At 42.8% G+C, this 25,184-nt stretch overlaps 1 protein-coding gene across 13 annotated transcripts in view; it reads left to right on the top strand.

Annotated features, from left to right (window-relative positions):
- DTNA (dystrobrevin alpha) overlaps nucleotides 1-25,184 on the top strand; it is a 294,993-nt gene that overhangs the window by 170,262 nt on the left and 99,547 nt on the right. For all 13 annotated transcript variants that reach the window (XM_088469565.1, XM_088469560.1, XM_088469566.1 and 10 more), the window contains 3 exons: nucleotides 2,484-2,551; nucleotides 6,980-7,060; nucleotides 22,760-22,973. In XM_088469565.1, coding sequence (XP_088325691.1) covers nucleotides 2,485-2,551; nucleotides 6,980-7,060; nucleotides 22,760-22,973 — 362 coding nt within the window. In that variant the 5' untranslated portion in view covers nucleotide 2,484. The remainder of the gene's footprint in view (nucleotides 1-2,483; nucleotides 2,552-6,979; nucleotides 7,061-22,759; nucleotides 22,974-25,184) is intronic.

The raw sequence follows: 25,184 nt of genomic DNA, 5'->3' as shown, positions 1-25,184 counted from the left end.
GCGCGAACTACTCGGAGCGACCAGAATCCGCTCGCTCGCCCAGCAAAGACAGCCCAGTGTAATGAGTGACAGGAGAAGCCGTTTTTGTGGGTGGTAACAGGGGCAGGACACTTAATAACAGGGGTGTGGAGGTGCGAACGCAGGTGTGCCTGAGTGTAGCAACGCCGTTTCAGAGGCGTGCATAATTGTCAGCCAGCGACATAGTACACGTCACCTGCCTGTTTTTTTACACTGAAGTCCTCGCAGTGCTTGCTGTAAGGTAATGCAACCACAAGCGCTGCGAGCCCTTCCGATGGTCCTCGATGTACCAATGTTTTAATAAACTAATAAACTTCCAGGAGAATATGCCAGGTCACCTTACTGTAGCGGTGCTTTGGGGCAGAGCGGGCACTGGACTGTAAGGATGAAGTGACCCAGCATATGCATAAGTCCTGGGCTCCTCTTATTGGCTCCTGGCACAGAAGGGGGCGGAGAGAACAGAGAGAAATCAGGGAGACCACAGTCTTCGCTGCTTTTCTCCTAACAAGCCTCCTTACGCCATCCTGAGATGATGAATGGATTTTGCAAAGCAAAACGGAAAGCAGAGCTTTCCGTGCCTCTATGAATTGCTCTCCCCATACTACTGTATGGGGAAGCGATAGCTGCATTAATCAGGGACACCACTGGAGAAAGCAGTGAAAAGCCATGTTAACACTGATAAAGGGCTTTTCACTTCTACATGAATAGACCCCAGGGTCTTTAACTGCCGTCATCACTGACAATCTTTTGCCCCAGAATGTTGTGCGATCTCAACAAAAGTGCAAAGAGGGGATCTTCAGTTGCCAGCAAGGGGTAGGGAGAATCTATTGCCACTGGCGGAGAGGCTCATATTAAAACCAAGACATATGGACACTGGGGGGTATATTTACTATAGTGCAGGTTTTTAGAAGTGAAGATGTTGCCCATAGCAACCATTCCGATTCTACTTAACATTTATCCAGCACCTTCTAGAAGACAATAGCTAGAATCTGATTGGTTGCTATGGGCAACATCACCACTTCTAAAAAAACCCTGGGAGTCATGGGAGAGTTATACTTCAATAGACACCTATCGGCACTGGGGGAGGGATGTAATGCTACAGTGGCGACATATTAACATACATTAATACTGAGGGCCGGGCAATGCCACTGGGTGGAAGTATTGCCCCTGGAGAGGGAGAGGGATAAACAGAGGTGTGCAGACAGGGGAAGCAGAGCCTCCCTTGTCATACTCCTGAGATTTGATATAAAAATGATTAGAATAATACAAACAAGATATTTATCATCTTCTTTGTTTATTGTATCATTTTATAGTTAACATTCACCAGCTTTGTGGAGCTCCCTGGGACTGCAGGGAGATGAGAGATGAAGCAGCAATAGCTCAGCCTCGCTTCTGTATAGTCAGACACTGTTTGCAGAGCTGGGGAAGGGGGGACACCACGGGCAGTAAGCTGCACAGAAAGATAGCTAATAGAGGCATGCCTCTGAGTATGGGGGCATGCCTTGAGCACTGATGGACACCTTGGATGTGTCATGTGACCAGGAAGTGCACTGCAGTGCTGATCGGAGCTTAGTCAGCAGCAGTAAAAGAAGACACAGTGATGCAGGTAGGAGAATCAATGGACACTGAAGCTTAGTGTAGTGAGGGGAGAGTTACAGAGAGTAGGGGGTGAGACATACCCATCTCCATGTGTGCCTCCCCAGCCATTGTCCTCTGGTAGATATGTTCCCAGTGTGATGCTAGACACTGTCTAGGTGTATTTTGTTCCTGCTAAAATAGTTCAATCTTTTAATATAAACATTATGACCTAATTCAATTACTTAAGAAAAACCTACAAATTCTGATGACATTTTTGATTTATTTATGTCAGTCAAGTGGTCAATTTACTTCTGTAAAAAAATAGTACCCCTAATGTGTAAAAGTGTCTATGTGAGAATATAGATTGTAAGCTTCACTGGGGCAGGGACTGATGTGAATGACTGAATATTCTCTGTAAAGCGCTGCGTAATATGTGCATGCTATATACAGTAAATAACGTAATAAATAAATACATAGAGCCTATATTAACAATACAAATACTCTTCATGGTTAACCCTAAATTTCATATACTACAATACAAGTCTGTTATCTTTGTTGTAAAATTGTGGATAGGCTGTAACAGTGATTCTCACCTATTGTGATGCTAATAAATAATGTGAAGTATTTAAATGATTGTTTAATTAGTGGTAATTAGCTGCATGGCTTAGTCACATACATATAAAATAAGTATGCTGGTATTTTGACATATACTAAGTTGTCAAATCATTTTAATAGCCTAATAAATTTAGAACTCTGTTCTGCTGAGACCTTTTTGTTATGTAAATGTTTCACATCTCGCTCTAAAAAATGAATTTAAATTTGTGTTTAATACCTTGTAATAAATATCTGCACAGTTCCCTGCCTCATTGTGATGTATTTCTTTACAGAATGATTGAAGACTGTGTGAAAAGGGGAAATACCATGGCGGACAGAAGGCAGTTGTTCGCAGAAATGCGTAAGAGTAATAGTATTTATTATTTTGTCAATTTTGCAGTCATATTTGTAATATTTACACTCCGAGATGAAAGGAAAAAAAATTTCAGTGTGGTTACTGAGATGCTCTACAGTACATAGAGATTTAAGTCATAGTCCAAGTGTTGGCAACCTATAGAAATTAGTGTCTTGCTTTGACGTCTAGATCCTCATCTGGATGCTGTCCATAGACAGCTGTTGTAAGAGAGACATCTGCTGTTAATTAGATGGTACTCACAAACAGGATAAACTAAAATGTAATAAAACAAGCACTCTATTAACATTTATATAGCGCACACATATTTGCAGTGAATTACGGAGAATATTAAGGGGTCTATTTACTAAGCAGTGTTAGGAGACAGAGTGAAAAGTGATAAGGTGCCAGCCAATCATCTCCCAACTGTCCTCTCACAGGCTGTTTGAAAAATGACAGTTGGGAACTGATTGGCTGGCACCTTATCACTTTCTTGTCACTTTTCACTCTCTCCTAACATTGCTTAGTAAATAGACCCCCTTAGTCACGTCAGTTCTGCCCCTGTGGTGCTTACAGTCCAAGTGGTCTATTTACTAAGCAGTGTTAGGAGACAGAGTGAAAAGTGATAAGGTGCCATCCAATCAGCTCCCAACTGTCATTTTTCAAACACAGCCTGTGAGATGACAGTTGGGAGCTGATTGGCTGGCACCTTATCACTTTCTTATCACTTTTCACTCTGGTGCCCATTTATTAATGATCGCTTTTGCAATGCGATCAGGGCATTTCAGTACCGCCCATGATCGCATTGCAAAATGTGATCATAACAGCCGGATGTATTAACCGGCACATTTAGGGAGACAGGCTCCGAAAGAAGCCTGTCCCTGCGATGTGGCCGGAGTGCACTCAGGGCTGCTGCACCGCGCAGTCCCGCGGACTGCACATAGGCGGCGCCCATTGCCGGCGGAGGGTTCCAGGAGATCCCTCCGCCAGCTGATATGCCATAGGCTACAGCGGCTAATGCTATCTTCAGATGGCATTAGCTGCTAGGGCCAATACCGGGAATGCTTCGGATTCTGGATATTGGTACATTTGGCAGCATCACATCCCCCATAGAAACTTATGCCAGCGGGACTAGACTAGACTAGACTAGAAACCAGAGCACCCAGAAAAACCTTCTAACAAATCATTCATCAAAGTTTATGGAAATATGTTATAATTAAACACAATATATTAAAATGTAGTTTAGTAGATGATCCTCCTGTAATCGGTAATGTATCTACCAGTAGAAAGGAGAATGTAATCCCCTTCTTTATTTTACTTGGGCCTTTTTATGGTGCTCTCATGCTGTGAGAGGGGATGTAGTCACCTTCCCGGTGTTCGGGATGCCTGCGCTTAGAGTACCGGCACCAGAATCCCAATCGCCAGCATCCCGGTGGTAAGTGCTAGGATTAGGCACTAGGAGAAGGGGTTAGGCTTCTGGGGGGGGGGGTTAGGGTTAGGCTGCAGGGAGGGCCAGGGTAAGGCAGTGTGGGGAGGGTTAGGGTGATAGGCTGAGGGAAAGATGGATTAGGGTTAGGCTACTTACCTTCAGGCATGGGGATTCTATCGGGATGCCACTGTTGGTATTCTGACCGCTGGGATCACGTACCAAACACTGTGGGAGCTACTTATTTTGAAGCAAGCTGTCAGCTACTGCATGACAGGCTGGTAGTATTGTCAGTCCAGGAAAGGAGAGGTTTCATTTGTCCCTCTTGTCCAGTTGTGAAATGAATGACACATTTAGTTTTATTTTTTTAGAAAAAACTCTCACCCCCCAATACATCATATAATGGACACCCCATCAGGAGACCCTCTGTCACTTAAAGGCAAAAGACAGCCATGCTTTAGATCACAGCTGTATGAAGCGAAGTCCATCTGACAACACATATGGATGGGCACATTGGCCAGATCACATGAGGGCCCGTTTGTGTAGTCAGCAAATTATGCACACACAGACAGGCAGCAGTCTCTGTAGACTGAATTTACAGGCATATCCATAAATGATAGTTTTCAATTATTCCCTAGCATTGCACATGATTTGGGAACACCCAGCATGATAATTTGAGAATATTTCTGGCAATAATAATGGGTTGTCAAGTTAGATTGTAAAGTGACCAAATACATACACACTTGTCACTCACAGCCGCACACACAGAAGTCAGATTGAGCGACTGGGTCTGTTTATGTATGGGCAGCTTCAAGTCTCTTACCTATCAAAGAATGACATAGTCCCAGAAATGCATTTATAGGTTATGGAAACCTCCCTAAAAAAAAGTAGATAGAGGTACATTACAAGAAATTGTAAGAGATAATAATTTCGTTTTTAACCTTCCAAATGACACAAATCTAGTTCATGCTTGCAATTTTGTACATTAAAAATGCAATTATTCAGTAATTATGTGGTATTGTCTAAGAGTTTTTCTTCTTGCTCTAACAAGCATTTCGGTAATGATGAATTAGACAGTATCTTCTTCCATTTTCTGTTATGCTCCTGAGAATATAAATGTGCTGTCAGTGTAACATTGCTTATGAAAACTGCTGTATAGGGACAAGATGCGTTGTAAGTAACTAGCCAAACAATAGGCCCTTCTCCTCTACTGAACTTCTTTAGAAGTAGGCAGCAGACCAAATGCCCCCCCCCCCCCCCACACACAAAAAAAATATTTACATCCATTGAAACTTGGGCGCTAGACCCATGGTAAATGTGCAAATCATAGCTCTATAATAGCATTATAACTTGCAATTGTTCTGTACTGTCCAATGGTTTAGCAGAGCAAAGTCAGTTCATTTTATAATAATAATATCCTACTAAATTTGTCCTTTTGTTTGTAGTACTATTTATTAGGGTGTGCACCCAGGGAAATCTTTAGAGGGATACCCTGCACAGAGGGGCATGTCTAGTACCACCCAGGGGTGTGTCTACATGTCTAGCACAAATTTCATGTCATCAGTGCGCCCCTCATCATCCTATTCCCCCCCCCCATACCGTGTCACCCATTCACCCACCATATTGCTAAGTCCTTCATCAAACCCCCCAAATTCTATCACTTCACTTACCGATGACCATATTAAGCCATACAGTAGTGCCCACAATTCATGTTATGTCAAATAGAACTAGACTGCGTATTTTTATAATGCAACAAGTACAACTGCACTGCTCCATCCTTAGCTCCTCTGGGGTTGTAGGAAATTATGGTGCAAACTCAAGAGGAGTTTACTGCTGCACTGTTAAATCTTATAAGCCATCAAATGACTCTCTCACTGACACATATAACATTTCTTGAACAAAAGTATTTACGAGTGTTCTAATAAAAAAAAATAAAAAAAAAGTTTACAAAAAAATGTAAAGAAAGAAAAGAAAATACTGTTCATTGCAAAATGATCCTTTTCAAGTACTTAATGTGGATAGCTGACGACCAAACACACTTCTAGGTCTTCGTCCAAGTGGATTTCAGGCTGTCCTGCTTGATTTCCATTAGATGTTGCTTGGAAATGCTGCAAAATATGGGCTCCCTGGCGCAACAACTTACAGTCTAAACTAACCAAGCTGGTGTGCTGTGCAAACTTTGTGCTTTCAAGATCCTTTTTCCATATAATCAGTTTGGGGTCATTCTGCAGATCTAACTTTAAATGGTTTGTGTGCAGAGTTTTATGTTGTTGGATTCAATTCAACGCAAATTGAATAGCGCGGGGAAGGAGCTCCTGGATCTAATCAATTCAGCGCGCTGTTATGTCGAAGAATGGCTGTTCTCGCACCTTTAAACATGGTGTTTAGTCGCGAGAACCGGCATTCTCCAACTTAAGTGCCTGCCCCGAAGCTGTTTCCGCAGCGCTAAGGGCAGAAAACAGCATCGCGCCAGGAGTTTTGTTCGATTTTTGGGTGCAGGGGTGCCGATGGGGGGGGGGCGGGTACGACTTTCCCGGGCTTAAAGAGGGGCCTGGCGGGGGCCCGGGTCCGGTGCCGCCAACCCTCCCTCGCAGCAGCCTCGAGCAATCTCATATGCCTGAGGGGGGGAGCGATCACACTGATCGCACCCCCCTGGCTTTGCGCCGGGCTGAGGGGCTCACAGCGCCCCCTCCCCAGCGCTGCAAAAGTATGTTTTTTTTCTCTCAAGGGGGCGTGGCCACATCTCCCGCGATTAGGCCACACTCCCTCTTTACCAGGGCCCGGCGGCGCTCTCTATGCTCCTGTCTGGGTTTTAGAAGAAATCCTTCAGTCGGGCTTAAAAGTGCGCTGAATTGAATAGCTTTGGGAGCTCCTTCCCGGTGCTATTCAATTTGCATTGAAATGAGCACATGGAGTGTAAATAACTTGGCATATAGCCATTCACTGTATCACCATACATCTACTCCTTTGTTGTTTTGCATATATTGTTTGTTTGTGTATTTCCTTGCTAGGTGCTCAAGATCTGGATCGTATACGTTTGTCCACATACCGAACGGCATGTAAGATTCGCTTTGTACAGAAGAAGTGCAATTGTGAGTATGCAAATGATTATTAAAAGAATAGTTCTAATTACTATATACTTGGGCTGTTTTGTATCAGTCATTTTATTTGTAATCGACCAAATAATTTTCAAGCCTGGTCTTTCAGGATGTGAAGTTATACGCTGTATTAAATGTAGAATTGTTCTGAAATATTTGGACATATGTAAAGATATGAGTATGGTGCTTTCTAAGATACGTAACTGTATGTATTATGGGCATGCTTCAGATTTGGGAATAGAATAATGGCGCGTAACCACTACACGAGAAAAAGAGGGATTGAATGACTACGACATCCTTATCATTGAATCGTGCATTAATCGTGTAGTGAATATGCTGGCAACGACCAGCGATGCGCGCTCCCGCTGGTCGTTGTCGGCATTTGTCATCGCCTGAACATGTAGGCCAACCTGACGAGATCATCAGGTTGTGCATGTTCGGGGATGAGGGAGGGTGTCTGCACTCAGCGCTGTAGCTAGACGGCAGTGCGCCCAGTGCAGCACTGCCGCCCCTATCACTGACTCTCCGCCCCTCCCCCCCCCCGAGCGCTTACCCCAACAACCGACGGCAGGAGGGAGGGCGGGATCTTCCGCCGATATTCAATGTCCGGCGCGCACCACAGCCGGAGGTCTCTATCTGCAGACCTCCGGCACAGAAAAGTGTGTGGCCAGTGCCGCTGGAGGATGGTGCCCGGTGCACATGACCCCTCATCCCCCCCAGTTGCGGCCCTGCTGCACTGAACAACATATCTTTCAGTGTGGGCACATTATCCACTCTACAGGATGATGAACGATTGTATGATTACAACATCGTAATCGTTCAGTCGTTCCACTCTCGTGTAGTGGATACGCGCCATAAGAAAGAGCAGGTAACACTGCATCCTGGTAAAACAGGTGTGGCAGATTTAAAATGTGCAGAGATATTTAGATTTGAGAGGGGTGTGTCCAACTCCAAACTGAAAAATTGCAGTGTAAAAATAAAGCTGTCCAGCATTTTGTGGGCTACATACAAAAACAGCCAGTATTTACCCCACATGCAAAAAAAAATCTATGTATTTGCACCACTTGTATTGCAACATAGTTTGTCCAGGTACACAGTTAATTGCTATATTTTACTATATTCCCAAATCTGAATCAGGCCTTATATACTGTATGTGTGCTAGCTATCACGGGTAGTAAACTTACTGCTTGGAGATTTGTAATTGTACGTATTATATACTATATGTGTGCTAGCTATCATGTGTAGAAAGCTTACTACTTGGACCTTGGTAACATGGCACATAGGTTACATAGTACACATCATCATAAAGCCCAAACGCCACTTCTTACGAGGAGGTGTAAAAAAACAGACTTCACAGCCAATCCATAAAATAACAAAAACTACTTTATTATCTATAATGTTGTTAGCTGTGAAATAAAAACCTTTATTGTAAAACTACCGGATGTTTGTAGATTTCTCCTGTATATTTGGTAATTGTTTTTCATCCCTACGTTGATCTTCTCTATTGTTTGCACATTTTAATTAACTCACTGTGTCAGCGATTCTAATATGAGAAGAATGAAATATGAAACCTGCTCTTTTTATTGTAAAGAAAGGCAGTCCCGAATCAGAACCATTTTTGAATGGAATCTATCATCAACATTCTGTAGACTGCTCACTGCTTTGAAATACTAGCCAGCTTTGTTTAATGTTCTGTTTGTTACTGATAATAACAATTTACATACAAGTTTTTTTATTTTTGTATTTGTTTCTTGTATAATTATCTTTACTATTAATCCAAATTGAAAAAATATTTTGTAACAAAAATGCCACATACCAGATAACACATCATAACTAAATATGGTCACAAATTTCCACAGAAAAGCAAACTCCACTGAATGTCTTTCAGATGTTAACTCATTGATCATCTTCCCTAGGGGTAAATTCTTTACTGAATTGTATTTTCTAGGCATATGAAATGTCTTGGAAATGGGACCCAAATATACACACAGAATGCATTTATGTGTTATATACACCTTATACACACAGCCTGCAGGTCATTTTAGACAATATTTTTTATAATTTTGTGCATCAAAAAAAGTTTGTGTACATACATGAAATTCATTTATGTTTCATATACACCTTATACACACAGTCTGAAGGTTATTTTATACAATCTTTTTAATAATTTGTGCCTTAGACAAAGTTTATGTACATTAAACCATCAAAAATCAAAGGTTTCATTATCTCAGTCAAGCTGAAAATATTCCGTATTTCGGAATATTTGGATATGGGAGACTCAACCTGTATATGAAAAAGAAAGTCTCCACCAATGAGAAACACTGTATAATAACAAATCACAAAAAAATCCACCTGAGCATCTATGACGTGGGTTTGAAGGGGTTAAAGTCTCTAAAAAAAATATCTTGCATACCAATTACCACAAAGAAATGGCACCTCTAAGGATTAGTTTAGAAGATGACACTCGTATGGATTTCTTCAGGTACCCCCTGATTTATCAGAAAATGCAATTACAATCTAATTTAATCTCAGTTACTGTAAACCAAACAATTCCAGACATAACTGTCATTTATAAAAACAAAGCTTATTTTACATATGAATCATTTAAGAATACAGAGACAGAATATTATAAAATGTGAATTTAGGAGAACAATATGTCAGTGTCTACTGAATAAAAATATTGATACATTGACAAAAAAATTATTGAAAGAAAACTAAAATTATAAACAAATGGAAGAACTGCACTCTTAAAATGTTTCTTGTAATCTGCTGCCTGAGAGAAGGGTATAAAGCTTGGGCAATTTCTAAATAGTTGACTGAGCCCACAAAAAGCAGAATTTCCCAGATCATTGGACTACTTTTTAATAGTTTTATTTTCTTTCTTGGCCAAAAATCCCCCCCATGTGACATCACTGAAATAGATGTGCTTGAATTTACAACTATTTTATTGCCCTAAATCTGAGTGCAGTTCTCATCATGGTTTCTTAATAATATACTAACACCTTTCTGGAAACTAGCAGGGGTATGGTATTATTCAACTAAATATGTTTATATATTTCTGCTTATGTATATAAAACACGATTACATCATATAGATCCCTTTGGAAGATATATTATCCCTTCATTTAAAAAAAAAAATGTTTTTATGAGGGGTGTATATGTCATTGACGCAGATTATCTGGTTACTCCCAGAGGTTACAAGTGTGTTTGCTTAAACACAACAATTTGCTGGAGACCATTTTGAAGTTAATTCAAAATTAACATATTATATTCACTATTATCCTGATTGGGTTATAATCATGGCAAGCTTTATTTTACAACATTTTCACAATTTGATTTGTTGCTCCATACGTAAATTTGTCTGGTTAGACCTAGCAAACTGAGACCTCATACCTTTTGTATCTAGAGTATATGCATGTATTATCAACAGTGTATGTTTGTTATATCCTGATTTTATATTTAGTCATTACGCCAGGTACGCATCCGCGCACGGCGCCAAGTTGTAAGGGCGGCCGCGTCATCTCCTGAGTCCTGCCGCGGTCCCCCACAGCCGCCGACATTACAATGAGTCACACTGACTCATTATGTGCAGCCAGCCGCCAGTGCCGCAGGCTCTGCCTGTCCCCCCAGAGTGACACAGCTTACAAGAGTGAGAGTCTGTGCTCGGCTGGATGGGGGGGAGGAGGGGCCACGCTCTCCCCTCTCCTCCCCTTTCCATGCTCCAACCTCAGCTTCCTCTCTCTCTGAGGCTGTGCTGGACGCTGGGGATCTGACGTCACGATCGTATGTCCGTCCCCGGCGTTAAGTGAGGTCCAAGGAGGAGCCAGCATCCACACTCTGCAGTTCTAGGTCCCAGGTAAGGAAATTGAAATACCCTGTATGGCTGTCTCCCTGTCACACATTGGTCATTCTCTCCCTGTCACCCTCTCCCTGTCATCCACTGCTTTCACCCTCTCCTGGCGTCACCCTCTCCCTGTCATCACCCTTTCCCTGTCACCTAGTGCTGTTGACCTCTCACCCAGTCCTGTCACCCTCTCCCTGTTGCCACCCTCTCCGTCTCCTAGTGCTGTCACCCTCTCCCTCTCACCCAGTGCTGTCACCCTCTCCCCGTCGTCATCCTCTCCCTGTCACCCAGTGCTGTCATCCTCTCCCTGTCACCCAGTGCTGTCATCCTCTCCCTGAATACCTATCTTAGGGTATAATTATAGCTTAGCACCCAGGGTGGTCCTGCTGTATAGGGGCCCTATAACACTTCATACATTTTCATGTGGTTGCATATGTGTATGTGTATTAATTTTTTTTCATGTTGCGGCCTGTGTGTGTTTAATTATTTTCATGTAGGGGCCTATGTGTGTGTTTTTTTTTCATGCAAATCCTATGTGTTTTATTACTTTTATGTGGGTGCTAATGTGTGTGGTTTTTTTTTCTCATGTGGGGTTCTATGTGTGTTTTTTTACATACTAAGTCTGTGTTTTATTATTTTCATGTGGGGGCATATGTGTTTTTTATTTATCATGTTGGGCAGTGGGGGTTAATGTGTGTGTTTTTTCCCCTGCCAGGTCCATTGTATATTATTACTAAGGATTCTGGGCCTGATTCAGACCCTCTCGCGAGCGCTGAGCGCTAGCAAGCGGGTCGATGTTGGCCCAGTGCGCATGCGCACGATGGAGGCGGCTCAGTCGTGCACATGCACGAGACCCGGATAGCGACGGACAAGCCGTCGCTCCGGGTCTCGCTACAAAGGGGGCGTGCTGACGATGTTGAGTGACAGCACGCCCCCTTTGGTGGGCGGGTCGGGGGCGTGGCTGCCCAGACGGAGGCGTTCCCATGGGACCGCCTACCGTCTAGGGCCGGCCCCACTGACATCACAAGTGATGTCAGTGGGAGTGCTTTTGGCTCTGTCAGAGCCAAAAGCACTCTTGGGCTTGCGGAAACGAGACCCTACCACAAGGGTCTCGCCGCAAGCGCGATGGTCGCGATGGTCTTGACCATTGCGGCCATCTTTTTGGCCGCCCGCTATAGCTGTGGGTGGTCACCCACAGCTATGCGAGCGGCCAGGAGGCCGCTCTAGAAAAAGAGAAGGATGGCCCTGATTCAGAGCGAGCGCTCTGACAGAGCTTCCGGCTCTGAATCAGGGCCTCTATTTGGTCTGATGCAGGAGAAGGTCCATGTGGGGTAACACCATTAGTTACTGCACTCTGTTACACCAACCCTAGTGACACCACTGAGTATAGTATTAAATTATAAACGTGTTTAAATAAAGCTGGTCTTTTGATCTACAGATTCCCTTTTGTCATTGTTATTATATGTACTCCGGATATTTCTCACACCAAAATATGAGGCTTTATTTCAACAGGGGGCACCAAAATCTATATCCGCTTACAAAAAAAATAAGGCTCGGGATGGCCCTGTATCTAGTTAAGGTGTCACCATGATTTAAGGGAATATTTATTAAACAGAGATAAGCCCTAATTCTGTCGAAATTAGGTGTTGCCACTGGAGATAGAAGTTGGCCTATTTAATAAGCTAGCCGGAAAGAGATAGCTATAGCCTGGCATTGCTGGTGGCAACCTGTAGAATAGCTTTCACATGGAGAAGTCTATTTTAAAAGGATCACAGTACATCTTCTGCCACAGTACTCTTATCACTATCGCCATATCATAGCTGGAATTTCTTTATTATATAAAGCATATTTCCTTTTTTTAATTATATAAAATGTATTTATTAAATAGTTTATTTGAAAACATTTTATGTAAATGAATTCACTATAAAAGTGGCACAGCCTAAGCCAGACCAAGCATGTACATATTCCTACATAACGTCCTGGCGAAGTGGTTCATCCTTACACCTACGCTGCCCGATATCAGATTTTCTATTATTGCCATAAGAATATTGGAAACAGACCCCTAAATAGTCTTCTGAATCAATTGTATATGGAGAGCTACATGCATTCTGTGCTAACCATTTGTTCCAGAAAAGCTTTCCTTATTGTAGTCGTTTACATTTTTTTTTTTTTACCTATTCAATTTTTTGGCGGAATGTAATAGAGCATTAACAGAAGAGAAACAGACTGGTATAATGCATCTTTCTGAAGTTGACAGTAAAATAAATAATAAAAAAAAAAACATTAAATCTCATATTTGGTAGTGTGATGTGTCCACCATATTTGTTTTAGTATTCCAAGTAATCCTCCTCCTCAACTAGCATAACCGTGGGATGCCAACTTCAAGGATCTTTACAGTTCTATTCAGCTGTCTCTGCTAAATAGGTGATAGCTTTATTATAACTGTCGCTGGACATTGTTAACGCTGATGATTCTCACGATAGCCACTGCCGGTAGTAGCCTTTGATAGAAAAAAAACTGTTTCTACTGAAAACTGCCATAGGAGACAGAGACCATGATTTCTGTGCTCTGTTTAATTAAAAATAAGTACACTTTTGTAAACATACTGGCATAGATGTTGTGCAATCTAGCCCCCAAATAAACAGGGTCAATGTACTAATAATCGAAGAACAGCCGCGATTATTATGTATCCATATTGCAGGAGATATTTTCATTTTTAATGAAAATATCCCCGCTATGTACAAACTGGAACCTGCAGGAACAGCAGTTACTGCAACCGCTGTCCCTGCTGTTATATACCCGGCATATTGTAGAAGTCTTTCACGTTTATGAAAAACTTCTCCTGTGGAAGCTGACACTGCGCATGTGCACAGCGTTGGCTTCTGGAGCCAGCCGGGGGCTGCAAGAAAGAGATTGAAAATGGAGTCACATTTTGTTTGGCATTAATTGTCTTCATTAAATACCTAGAAATTACTTAAAGTTCGCATGGTGGCAGACAGCAAGAATGAACAACATAAAACAAACTCTGAGCAATGCAATGGTAGGGGCACATGCTTTGTTGGTCAGTTCCTACAGGGGATGAGGCCAGCCACCACAGAGACTTGGACAGACGTTAGAGCCCATGTAACTGACCCTCTAATAGAATAACAATCCTTAATTCAAGTGCACAGTCTGTTACCTGACATTAGATCAAGTTGTGGGGCCCATCGGGGATTTCCCTGTACCCCTGTGGGCCAGTCCATCCCGGTGTACAATTCTCCAATGTTAGACACCCCCTGACAGGCGGTGTCCAGTGCCCTAACTGGACACAATCCTGTCATTGGGTGGATTTTTATCAAATCTTGGGTAGAGATAAAGTGGAGAGAGATAAAGTGGATCTTAAGTGGTGGTCCAACCAATCCGCTCCTAAAACCGGGTACATACTATGTGATCCATTGAACGATATATCCTTCCAATGCGGATTGGAATAGATTGTGCGGATGTCGTACTGTGTCTGTACGGACTATTTGCGCGCTCACGCGGTTGCATGCGATATCAATAAGTTGGCCGTGCTGCACAACCAACCGGATGATACCGCGTGCCAATGCGGGAGCGCGCAAATAGTCTGTACACGGCCAACCAGGCGATATTGCATGCGGCGCCATTACAGGTAATGACGGAACAAGGGAAAGTTCCGTCGTTCATTATTGCATCGCTCAATGTGTAACCGCTGTACGATATTTCGGCCATTCTGCAAGTGTGTACTCAGCATAACTGTCATGTGTATGAAAAATGACAGGAGCTGATTGGTTGGAGCACCATTCAAGATTAGTAACGAGTGATAACAATTATTAAATGCCACAAAGTACCAACTAGTCATCTCCTAACTGTCACTATATATGCTGTGTTTGAAAAACAACAGTTAGAAGCTGATTGGTTGTTACTTTATCTCTCTGCACGTTATCTCTCTCCAAGCTTAGATACATATCCCCCTGTGTTTTAAAAATTACAGTTAAGATGGGTGAACACTATACGATGTCTCGTACAGATCGTACAGGGTGTACACCCGATCCGTGTTCTTCAAGTAAGATGAGACCATGCAATGAATGACACGGTGCAGTTACATTCAGCATGTAACGATACATTGTACACTGGATCATGCAGTTTGTACGGCGTGCGTGATGTATGGTTACACCACAATGTTCCATCGCTGAGTTGCACCGATGTACGGTGTGTTCCCAGCTTTAGGAGCTGATTGGTCGGTACTTTCTCTCTCCAAGGTTTGATACATCTCCCCCCTGTTTGAGAGGAGTGCACCCAACTAAGGAATAACTGACAACTCATTATTGTTATTATTATTATCCTTTATATGGCGCCACAAGTGTTCCGCAGCGCCTTACATAGTACATAAAACTAGTAAGTGAACAAGAAACAAGTAACTTACAGTACAGTACAGTGCAGGACAAGGACACAATTTATATACATTGCTGCAACAGCGAATAAAGCACTCACAATAAGCAGCAGGGAGTTGGCAGTCAAGTGTTAGGTGCCCTTATGGGGAGTAAGGAGTAGAAGAAAATGTAAAGAGAAGCACATGAGGGAAGAGGTTACATTCTACTGTTCTTACCGCCACCGCACCCCGATTTGTGATAGGCTGCCAGTACAAAGCCTCATCACCACATTAACATATGAGTTGCTTAAAGTTACACAAAAACATCTTAAAGGGGCCCCACACTTTCAACCTTCTGGTTTTATTTTTTAATCTAACTTATTGAGTCCTATACATTATTTACAGCAGTAAAGCCCACCAATGTACCAGAGTTGACCACCATTATACTAATAGTATGCACTTAGGGGCTGATTCAGAGCTGAACATAGATTCACGATTATGAGGAATCTGCGCATGTGCAGTATAAGTTTTGCTCATGTGCAGAACGGGTCCTGCGTGATCACACGCAGCCCCTGCTATGCCTCTGCCTGATTGACAGGCAGAGGCATTTAAGGGGCTGTGCAGGTGCGTGGTCGCCCGGCATTCCCGGAAGTGGGCGCATCACCCCCGTTTTCCGGAAGTGGCAAGGCCAGTATCTGGCTTGTGTCGTCCACTATCGCGACAGATGTTTGCAATGGTAATCCCAGCCTGCGACCTCGGTCACAGTGCTGAGATCGCAAATGCAACAGGAGGTGTCAGAAACTTCTTTCTGCATTTGCATGGATGGAATTGCAAAGCTGCTTGCGTGCAGCTTTGCAATTCTGGGCCTGATTCAGAGCCGGACGCTCTTTTCAGAGTGCTCGCTCTGAATCAGTGCTCGCCTATTGTATTTTTAGAGCGGCCTCCTGGCCACTTGTATAGCTGTGGGTGACCACCCACAGCTATAGCGAGCAGCCAGGAAGATGGTTGCGATGGTCAAGACCATCGCGACCATTGGGCTTGCGACAAGATCCTTGTGGTAGGATCTCGTTGCTGCAAGCCCTGGAGTGCTTTTGGCTCTATCAGAGCCGAAAGCACTCCCACTGACATCACTTGTGATGTCAGTGGGGTCGGCCCAAGACAGTAGGCGTTCCCATGGGAACTCAACATCGACAGCACGTCCCCTTTGTAGCGAGACCCGGAGCGACGGTTTGCCCGTCGCTGTCCGGATCTCGCGCATGCACACGACGGAGCCGCGTCCGTCATGCGCACTGGGCCAACATCGACCCGCTCGCGAGCGGGTCTGAATCAGGCCCTCTGTCCACTACTGAATAACCCCCTTACTGTGTGTGTTGTACATGTGGTAGGAACTATAGAATTTAAGTTCCACTGGTTCAGGGACTGATGTGAATGAGTAATTTGTGTCTATAAAGTACTGTGTAATATGTACGTGCTATATAAATAACTGTTAATAATTAAATTAAATAAACATCCCTTAGTATACTGCTATATCAGGAGAGCCCCATCACTGTACCAGTTGGTAGGGGCGTAACTAGAACTTTGTGGGCCACATAGCAAAATTTTAAGCTTTGGAAAGTGATAAACTACAAAACAATCAGTTCCTAATTGCCATGTTACAGGCTGTGTTTAAAAAATGACAGTTAGGAGCTGATTGGCTGGTAGTTTATCACTCTCTAATTTATCACTTTCCAGAGCTTAGTAGATCTGCCCCATAGTAACAAACTAAATACATTACACAGAATAAAATAATGGACCCTGCTCCATGTGGTACATGTGGCCCAGCTCAGTCCTGTCAATGCCTGGCTGTATGAGCTGCCGATACTGGCCACTAGGACCCATATAACAGGCCAGGTCATCCAACAATAATCTCTGGGAGCTGTCATGTTAGGGCTCTTTCCCACTGCCATTTGTCTGAGCACAGCAGGACTCCCAACAGTACAGACCTTACCCTCCTCCACTGTCACCAGGACCCCCATCACTGCACTGTACTACCGCTGCCCAGCCTACCTCTATTACAGCGCAGCTGCCCCTGCCTTGAAGTCTCCTCTGTTCGGCTGTCCACTCTGACAGCTCCCGAATCACGGAGCCCGGAAACTGTGGAGATGCGCCGCAGAGCTAGCACTGACAGCATCAGATCCCTTCTCTGCACTGAGCCTCACCACTCCCAGATGCATTGAGGAGGTGGGACCAGTAGCTCTTCAGCGGTGCGTCTGAAGGGGTGGAACTTGAAGCACAGTGTCTGTGAGTGACAAGAGCCTACCTGCCTTGGAGTTATATATAAGGGCGGGGGTTCTGCATGGTTCAGGGGGTTGGTTGCTGGGCCAGCGGGTCTCCTGAGTCGCCGGGCCCCATAGCGAGCGCACCCTTTGCACCCTCCACAGTTACGCAACTGGCAGTTGGGCTTTTACACTGCCATGCTTTGAGGGGGACTCTAATTCTGAGACACAGATGCCTTGTTTGACTGTGAAGGTATGACACGCAGAGCTCCATACACAGCAAAACACCACTGAGGCCAAAATGCAGGACTGCTATTGTGTATGAGGTTGGAATAAGAGGGGATTTAGACAGTTACACATACAATACTGTGCAAAAGTTTTAGGTGCTGTTTTGAGGGCAAAGGGTGGTCACACCAAATATTGATTTGAATTAGATTTCTCTTCTGTTCATTCACTTTGCATTTTGATAATTGATAAAAATAAACTATTAACCCTTCTATTTTTGAAAGCATTCTTACTTTGCAGCATTTTTCCACACCTGCCTAAAACTTTTGCACAGTATTGTATATCCTTGTATTAGTGTGTAGGATGATCTCATATTAGGAGCTACTTTTACTGTATGTTCTACAAGCAAATCCAGCTGATTTGGACTAAGAGATGGGGATGTTGCATCAAGCAGCCTCTCTAGTCCATGTATTTATTGCTGTCCCAATAACAACAATGAAACCTGTTAGATGTATAATGTATGTTATTTTAGGCAAGTATACACAGAGACCTCTACTGGCCAAACTGGAGAGTGACATACAGTACCAGCAAGATGCTCAGTTATGTATTTCGTAGTAATGTAATTTTCTTCATGTTCTTATTTCTGGTGTAAGGGAATGTTGCGTTTTACATCTGATTGATGTGAACCCTGCAGGATGTTTTCACATATTCAGCACCATTGTTGCATGTCTTAATTTGCAATCTTAATCCAGATATGAGGCAGGTTTGATGAATCACTGGTGCTTCCAGTTAGTATCATTACATCACACTGTGCCCTTCATTAGTCTCATGAGTGTTCTCCTTAGAGGTACAGTGCAGGGAGAGTGATGATCACTGGTTATTATTATGCTGTTCATGCCAGAATAAAACACTGCTCTTTGACCTTCTGTTTCATGAGCTTTGCTGTCTGTTACTGTTACAGTCACTGCTACCAGGAATACGATAGTCTGTATTTCTTTTGTCTGTGTTTCATGGGATTCAGCTAAGGCATTTACTGTTCACAGAATAATTAACACAGCATTGGATTGCTGGAATCTAGCAGGCTGTCTAATATTGTTCTATATTATGTTTAATCCACAATGTCCTTGGTGTGTTGCAAATACTGTATGCCAATCTTCTGAATGCAGTTTCTAATGATTTATTTGACCAATTCTAATGGCCTGCGCAAATATGCTTTATACATAGATTTTATATTAAGTGTTATACTCTTATTATAACTTTTATTATTTTCTTTTATTTATATGTTACCAAGTGTCCATTGTGCTGTGCAGGGCAAATTAGAATGGTTTAAATAAACTATACAATATAAGAATCTTCACACAGGGTAAAAGGTAATAAATCAAACTGTGAGATAAACGTACAAAAAACAGTTAATTACAGTAGCACTCAGTGACCCAGTGCCCTGGGAAGGGTAGAGAGAGAGGTTCAGTTTTGCTGTCTGTGTGGGGTTACACTTGAGAGATGGATAGTTCAGGGTGATGGTGGAGTGCCCTGCTTGTGAGAATTTATTATCTAGGGCAGGGATGGGGAACCTCAGGCCCGAGGGCCGTATGAGGCCCTCGGAATCATTTGGTCTGGCCCTCGGAGCTTTTTCTCTGTTAGCCTCATCTGGCACCTAGAATTGCACTCTGAAGCCAGAATCTATGCTGCAGTGCCGCCTGGAGCGTCCTTAGGATGCTTCAGACAGTCACACCTCTGTCTTACAGCTCCCCAGAACATCCTCAGGATGCTCAGGTATTGCTGTAATCGCCGGCGATTGTGGCAATGCCCCCGTGTGACATCACTTAGGGGCCGTGGCCTGCACCAGGCCCGCAAATAATGTTATATATATCAAAATGGCCCTCTGCAGAAAAAAGGTTCCCCACCCCTGAATCTAGGGGAATGGGGTAGAACTGGGAGCTGAATTGGGAAGAGATGAGGACATCAAAGAAATAGTCAAAATAAGACAGGACATAGGCACCGAATATTGTATTATTTTTATTACACATTCACTCACAGACACAACAATACTTACCTTCACTCCCTGTAGCGATTCTGTCCTCTTGTCCAGGAGCATCCAAGATCGCTGTAATAAAAAAAATCCATCTTCGCCTACCCCTTGTGTCATGTCCTATTCGGTCCATGTAGGCATCCAGGGTCGTCTTAAAAAACAAACACATATTGCGGAGCTCACAGACTTAGTAATGACCACTACTACCCGAATGACCACTGGCTAGGAGAATCTCCCTTTGTAAACAGTGGGAAGAGCATTCAGTGGCTAAGAGAGCCGAGTACCCGTATCTGTCCGTCCGTCTTTTTGTCCTTTATGCATGGCCAGGGTGTTGGACCTAGCTCCACTAAATTTGCCATAGTGGTATAGTTTGAACTTCATCAGGGCAACACACTGTCGCACAATCATTAAAAATGGGGACACTCTTAAATTACACAGGTTCCGGGGTTTGCTCCAAATTCACAGTCTGCCAAAAACCTGTGAGAAAGCTACAAAAGTATTATTTTAACCTCAGTCTGAGCAAACTTGATGGCCACACAGAGCCCATTCAGGTTATGCCACAAGTAGTACCCCTTATACACATTATTCCACACAGTAGTAGTGCCCCTTATACATTATGCCACACAGTAATGCCCCTTACACATTATGCCACATATAACACATTTAATTATGCCCCCCACCCAGATCAACATCGTTGACACCCATGGCCCCCCTTGACGTTCCTGACTGTACCGTCCCACCTTGTGTGCGTGACTAGGTGCAGGGGGAGCAGCGGGTCGTAGAGGCACCATAGTAGCCACGCTCCTTGCACCCACGGTAGTTACGCCACTGTTTGCATGCATGTTAGAAAACAGTGGGGTCCTTTTCAGGATAAATGGAATGGGGTTATAGGCAAGGACAATGTAAACAAATAAAGGCTGCAGGTATACTTCAAGGTCCAGTCTTCGACCCTGGCAACGCTGGGTATCCCAGCTAGCATATATACCATACTCTTATCCCATCTGCGCAGCTGTATGTTCTGCTCAGACCTCAGTTGCATAGACTGCATGTGTGTATTCCAATGAACAAACAATTCTGTGAATTAGCAGCTCCGCCATTTTGTGAGTGACAGCAATCTCACTCTGTGATAGTGCTGAATCTGTAGTTAACCACATGGTGTCATGGCATAACATATCTGTATTACACAAGACACACATCCATTAAGGCGTCAGCCTTAATGATTGTAATTTCATTGCTTTTTGGAGTTTGAGTGGCAGAAATTCAATAGGTTTTGTGAATTTTCAGATCATGTCTAAGCAACCTTAATGGGACATGTGAAACTGTAAGGATTTTTGTCTATGGAATTTCAGAGTTTTTTTAAATTGTATTAACTATTAGGGTTTGGATGAGCAAACCGGGTCACCTGCAGGGGAGAAGGGCAATAAAATGGTACACTAACGCAGGTGGAAGAGGGGACACAGGAGGTGGTTTGGGAGGTGCAGAGTGCGAGACGGCTGTAGGCGTGCGGGGTAGTGGCAGCAGCGGTGGTGCAGAGCAGGTCGACAGAGGGCTCACTGGTAGTGCACATGTACCTGAGAAAATAAAATCAATAAGTCACAGATGCACGAACGCAGCAGTGAGATACATCTACGCATCTGTAATAAAAATTGTATGTTTAAAATAATATGGGCCTCCCCCCCCAAAAAAAAAAATGGTATAAGCCAAACTCATTCATATTGGATTCCTCTCAGGGATGGATGACTGGGAAACTATTTTGTTTAGTTGCTGCGTACCCATATCCTTCCTTACCCTTCTCTGAACCCAGACCAAAGTGCCCAATGAGAATAATAAATTTGAACGTTTTCAGTGTATTTCTGTTTTCGCCAAGTCTTTATACTATTGGTCATATGTAATATTTAAAATGGAGCCTGGATACCTTCAGTAAGGTGTGTTTAATTTATTAAATATGGATTTAAGATATTAATACAGTTTTAAAATGATATCTTTGTGTCCAATCAGGGACGGACTGGGGCTATACTTCGGCCCTGGCATCCCTGCTGCACGGGAAAGGGGTTGTGGCTATATCTCACAGGTGTGTGGCCGGCCTTGTGGAAGGCCCCCTCTAACCATGCAGGCTAAATAAAGCACCTGGAGGCACAGCTGTAAGACCAGGCATAAAAATGGCTGGACCGGGCCGATCTGGCCATCGACACTTCTGCCATTTGCCAGATGGCCAGTCCAGGTTGTGTGCCCAGTATGTACAAACTTAATACGTTGACTAGATCTCATATTTTTAAAGGTGTCCATGAAATTATGTGTACACTTTTAAATGCCAGCTGATGCCCATGTATTGTTGTTCTCATCACTTGGCGTTGTGTATGCTGTTTAACTGTGAGTAATGTTTTAAAGTTTTATGAAAGTACACATTCTTATTTTACAGAGACTGATGATAGAGCCCTTATGCATTTATCAAAACTTGAATATTTGAATTTTGTATGTTCTTGTTAACGCGTTCATGGTTTCGATTATACAAACTGGCACCACCTTGTATAATAAAAGTCTGTTTTGTTTAGGTAATTATTGATGAAGTGACGTTTTTTATCTGAAATTCTCCTCTGAATTAAACATTACTAGAAAATGTTGTCAGTGAAGTCAGGAAGTTGTCAACTACATCATGTTCCGTTCTGTATAGTGTTGCTATAAAATATAATATGACATAATAAAGTAAGCTGTAACATTTGCTGAAGAGCGATAACACGGTAAGTAACAAGCCTTTTGTGAGCTAAGCAATAGGAGGCAAGTTCTGCATGAAGAAGGTGCAGGAATGACTTGCACAATGGGCAGTCTGAACCATCAATAGCAGTCTGATTGTAATAACAAGGAAATGGCACATCCAATATGGAGAAGTAATGGTAATCAATCAGACACAAGTACATTTGCTCTGAGTGTATTGGGAACATTTCCCATCTGACCGACTTTGTGTTTTCATACAGTGCATCTGGTAGATATATGGAACATCATAGAAGCACTACGGGAAAATTCATTAAACAATCTGGACCCCAATGTAGAACTGAATGTGGCGCGCCTGGAAGCTGTATTATCCACAGTATTTTACCAGCTCAATAAGCGGATGCCATCTACTCACCAAATCAATGTGGAACAGTCCATCAGCCTGATGTTAAATTTCCTATTGGCAGCTTATGACCCGTAAGTGTTTTCCCAGCTGCTGGATGCAAATTTTGAGTTCTATAATGTATTTCTGTAGTATACCTGATGGATTGTAGTATGATGTAATTAGTAGAAATGAATGCATGTTAAATACTGGCTCTTTGGTAGTCTGTAGGGGCATAGCCATGTTGCAGGCGGTGAAAGTATAGTGTAACTTGAAATAATGTAGAATATTACATCCTTTAAAAAGCCTCAGTAACATGAACACGTGAAGATTGTGATATATGAAGAGGGATTTCTTGTTTAAGTGTTTCTAGTGTCATTTGAATGTCATACCTATGAAGCTCCGCTTGGCACACAGCGGACTTTGCAACATAGCCGTGCCAAGTGTTCAATCAGAGACTTTGTCTTATTCACATCACTACTGCGACAAAAGTACAGTGAATGGGTACTCTGAATACTGACACTGGCTCTTCATGTCCTCAGCTTCTGTGTGCAAGTGAGTCACTAATCTGGGTAAACGGGTAAATGACATGTCTGATACAAGTGACCCATGTCACACATCGTTATGCTTAATCTGTGACTTTATACCAATTTCTTTGTGACAAAAATACTGATCCTAAGTACTTAAGGTCACTATTAGTGAATTTGTGTGCTGCTACAATGCGAATAAAATGCAAGATTCAGGATAAAGTATGCAAGCACATGAATCACTACATGTGGCGGAGCGTTTAAGTCGTGTCATGTGTCTGGCACCACATGGAACAAAACGTTTAGGTGTATGGGGACACCTCTGTATCTCAATACTCATATTAATTGATAGCATTTGCAGGAATCTGTTAGCTCTTCCCTCTGTCCTATTCCTGTAACACAGGGGTTTGCCAAACTCTGCCATTATAGGCCAGGTTTCAGGGATATCCATGATTGAGCCCAGATTGTTAAATCAAAGTGACTGAGGTGCTGTTTAAGTCAGCTGTGCTCATGCATGGTTATCCTTAAAACCTTGACTGTAATGGCAGAGTTTGGAATACTTTGCTGTAAGACATGCTCCAATAATCCAATACTTTTTTATGCTTAAATCTGCAATCCCACACGTATGTATATATGTTTTTGTTTCGCATTTTATTTCCAGAATGCTATGTGTATCATAAAGCTGATAGTAAGTCGTTTTTCTAGTTCTATGTTCATGTAACTCCGTTTTTCCTGTGCTAAATCGAAGCCTATTGGGATGACGGATATGGCTCCCACTGCAAGACACATTTAGCTGCAACACATTTGCATTTTGGCTCTCAAGCACGTTCCAAGGAGTGGGTCACCTGATCTAAGCCAGAGCTCTCTCTTTACATACATGTCAGAGGGAGGATTGTGTGTAATGAGCATGCACAGCTGACAGGCCTACCAAACACTCTCTGCTCACTACCGTATATCATTTGTTAAGTGACTGTGGCGGAACTGACACTTGGCTTTATCTGCAAACATTAATTAGAAGAAAAAAAAGGTAACTTCTTCCAGAAGTCCAGAGAAATTAATGTAAACAATATATATTTTTTAATTGGATTTGATCTTTAATATTTGTTTAAAATTTCTACAGTATGCTAAATAAATGGCATACTGTACATCAAGACTATGGTATAACATACAGAACTGCAACCCTCCCAGATCGGCAAATGACATTCCTAAAGTTCTGTTACGGTGGTTGTCAATGAGGATTGAGGGAGACAGTTGCAGAATATTGTCAATTAGCAAACCTGCAATTTCTTGTCAAGCTCTGCTGCCCTTTTTCTCAGACAAGACTGAGAGGAAGCATTGCACGCATTGAGAATGACAGGACTGGACAAGATTTATATGAGGCCACAATATTCCTCTGCACCATGCAGCAGAGACGTATTTGTACAAAGATATAGAGGATCAATCATCAAACTACAAAACAACAAAAGTAAAAAAATACAGGACATTCAAGAATCATTAATGCAAGATTAGCCTGATATTAAGCATAATGTACATAACACACAGTTGATAAGGTATATAGCAAACAAGTAGAGAACATGCAAGAGGTATGCTACAAGGAGGCTGTTGGAGAGTGGTATTGAATGTGGAAGTGTATTTACTATGTGAGTAGTATCTAGGAGGTGGGAGTGGGATGGGACTGTCTATGGGGAATTGGTGTTGGTCACTGGCAGAGAGGATGGTGTGGAGTGAGATGAGGTTGGTAATGGGATGGATTAGGGCTTTGTAGGAAAGGGTCAGAAG

This window comes from Taudactylus pleione, unplaced genomic scaffold (assembly GCF_031769625.1).
Source record: "Taudactylus pleione unplaced genomic scaffold, aTauple2 ptg000093l, whole genome shotgun sequence".
In the NCBI taxonomy this organism is placed as follows: domain Eukaryota; kingdom Metazoa; phylum Chordata; class Amphibia; order Anura; family Myobatrachidae; genus Taudactylus; species Taudactylus pleione.
This window is presented reverse-complemented; position numbering and strand designations above follow the sequence as displayed.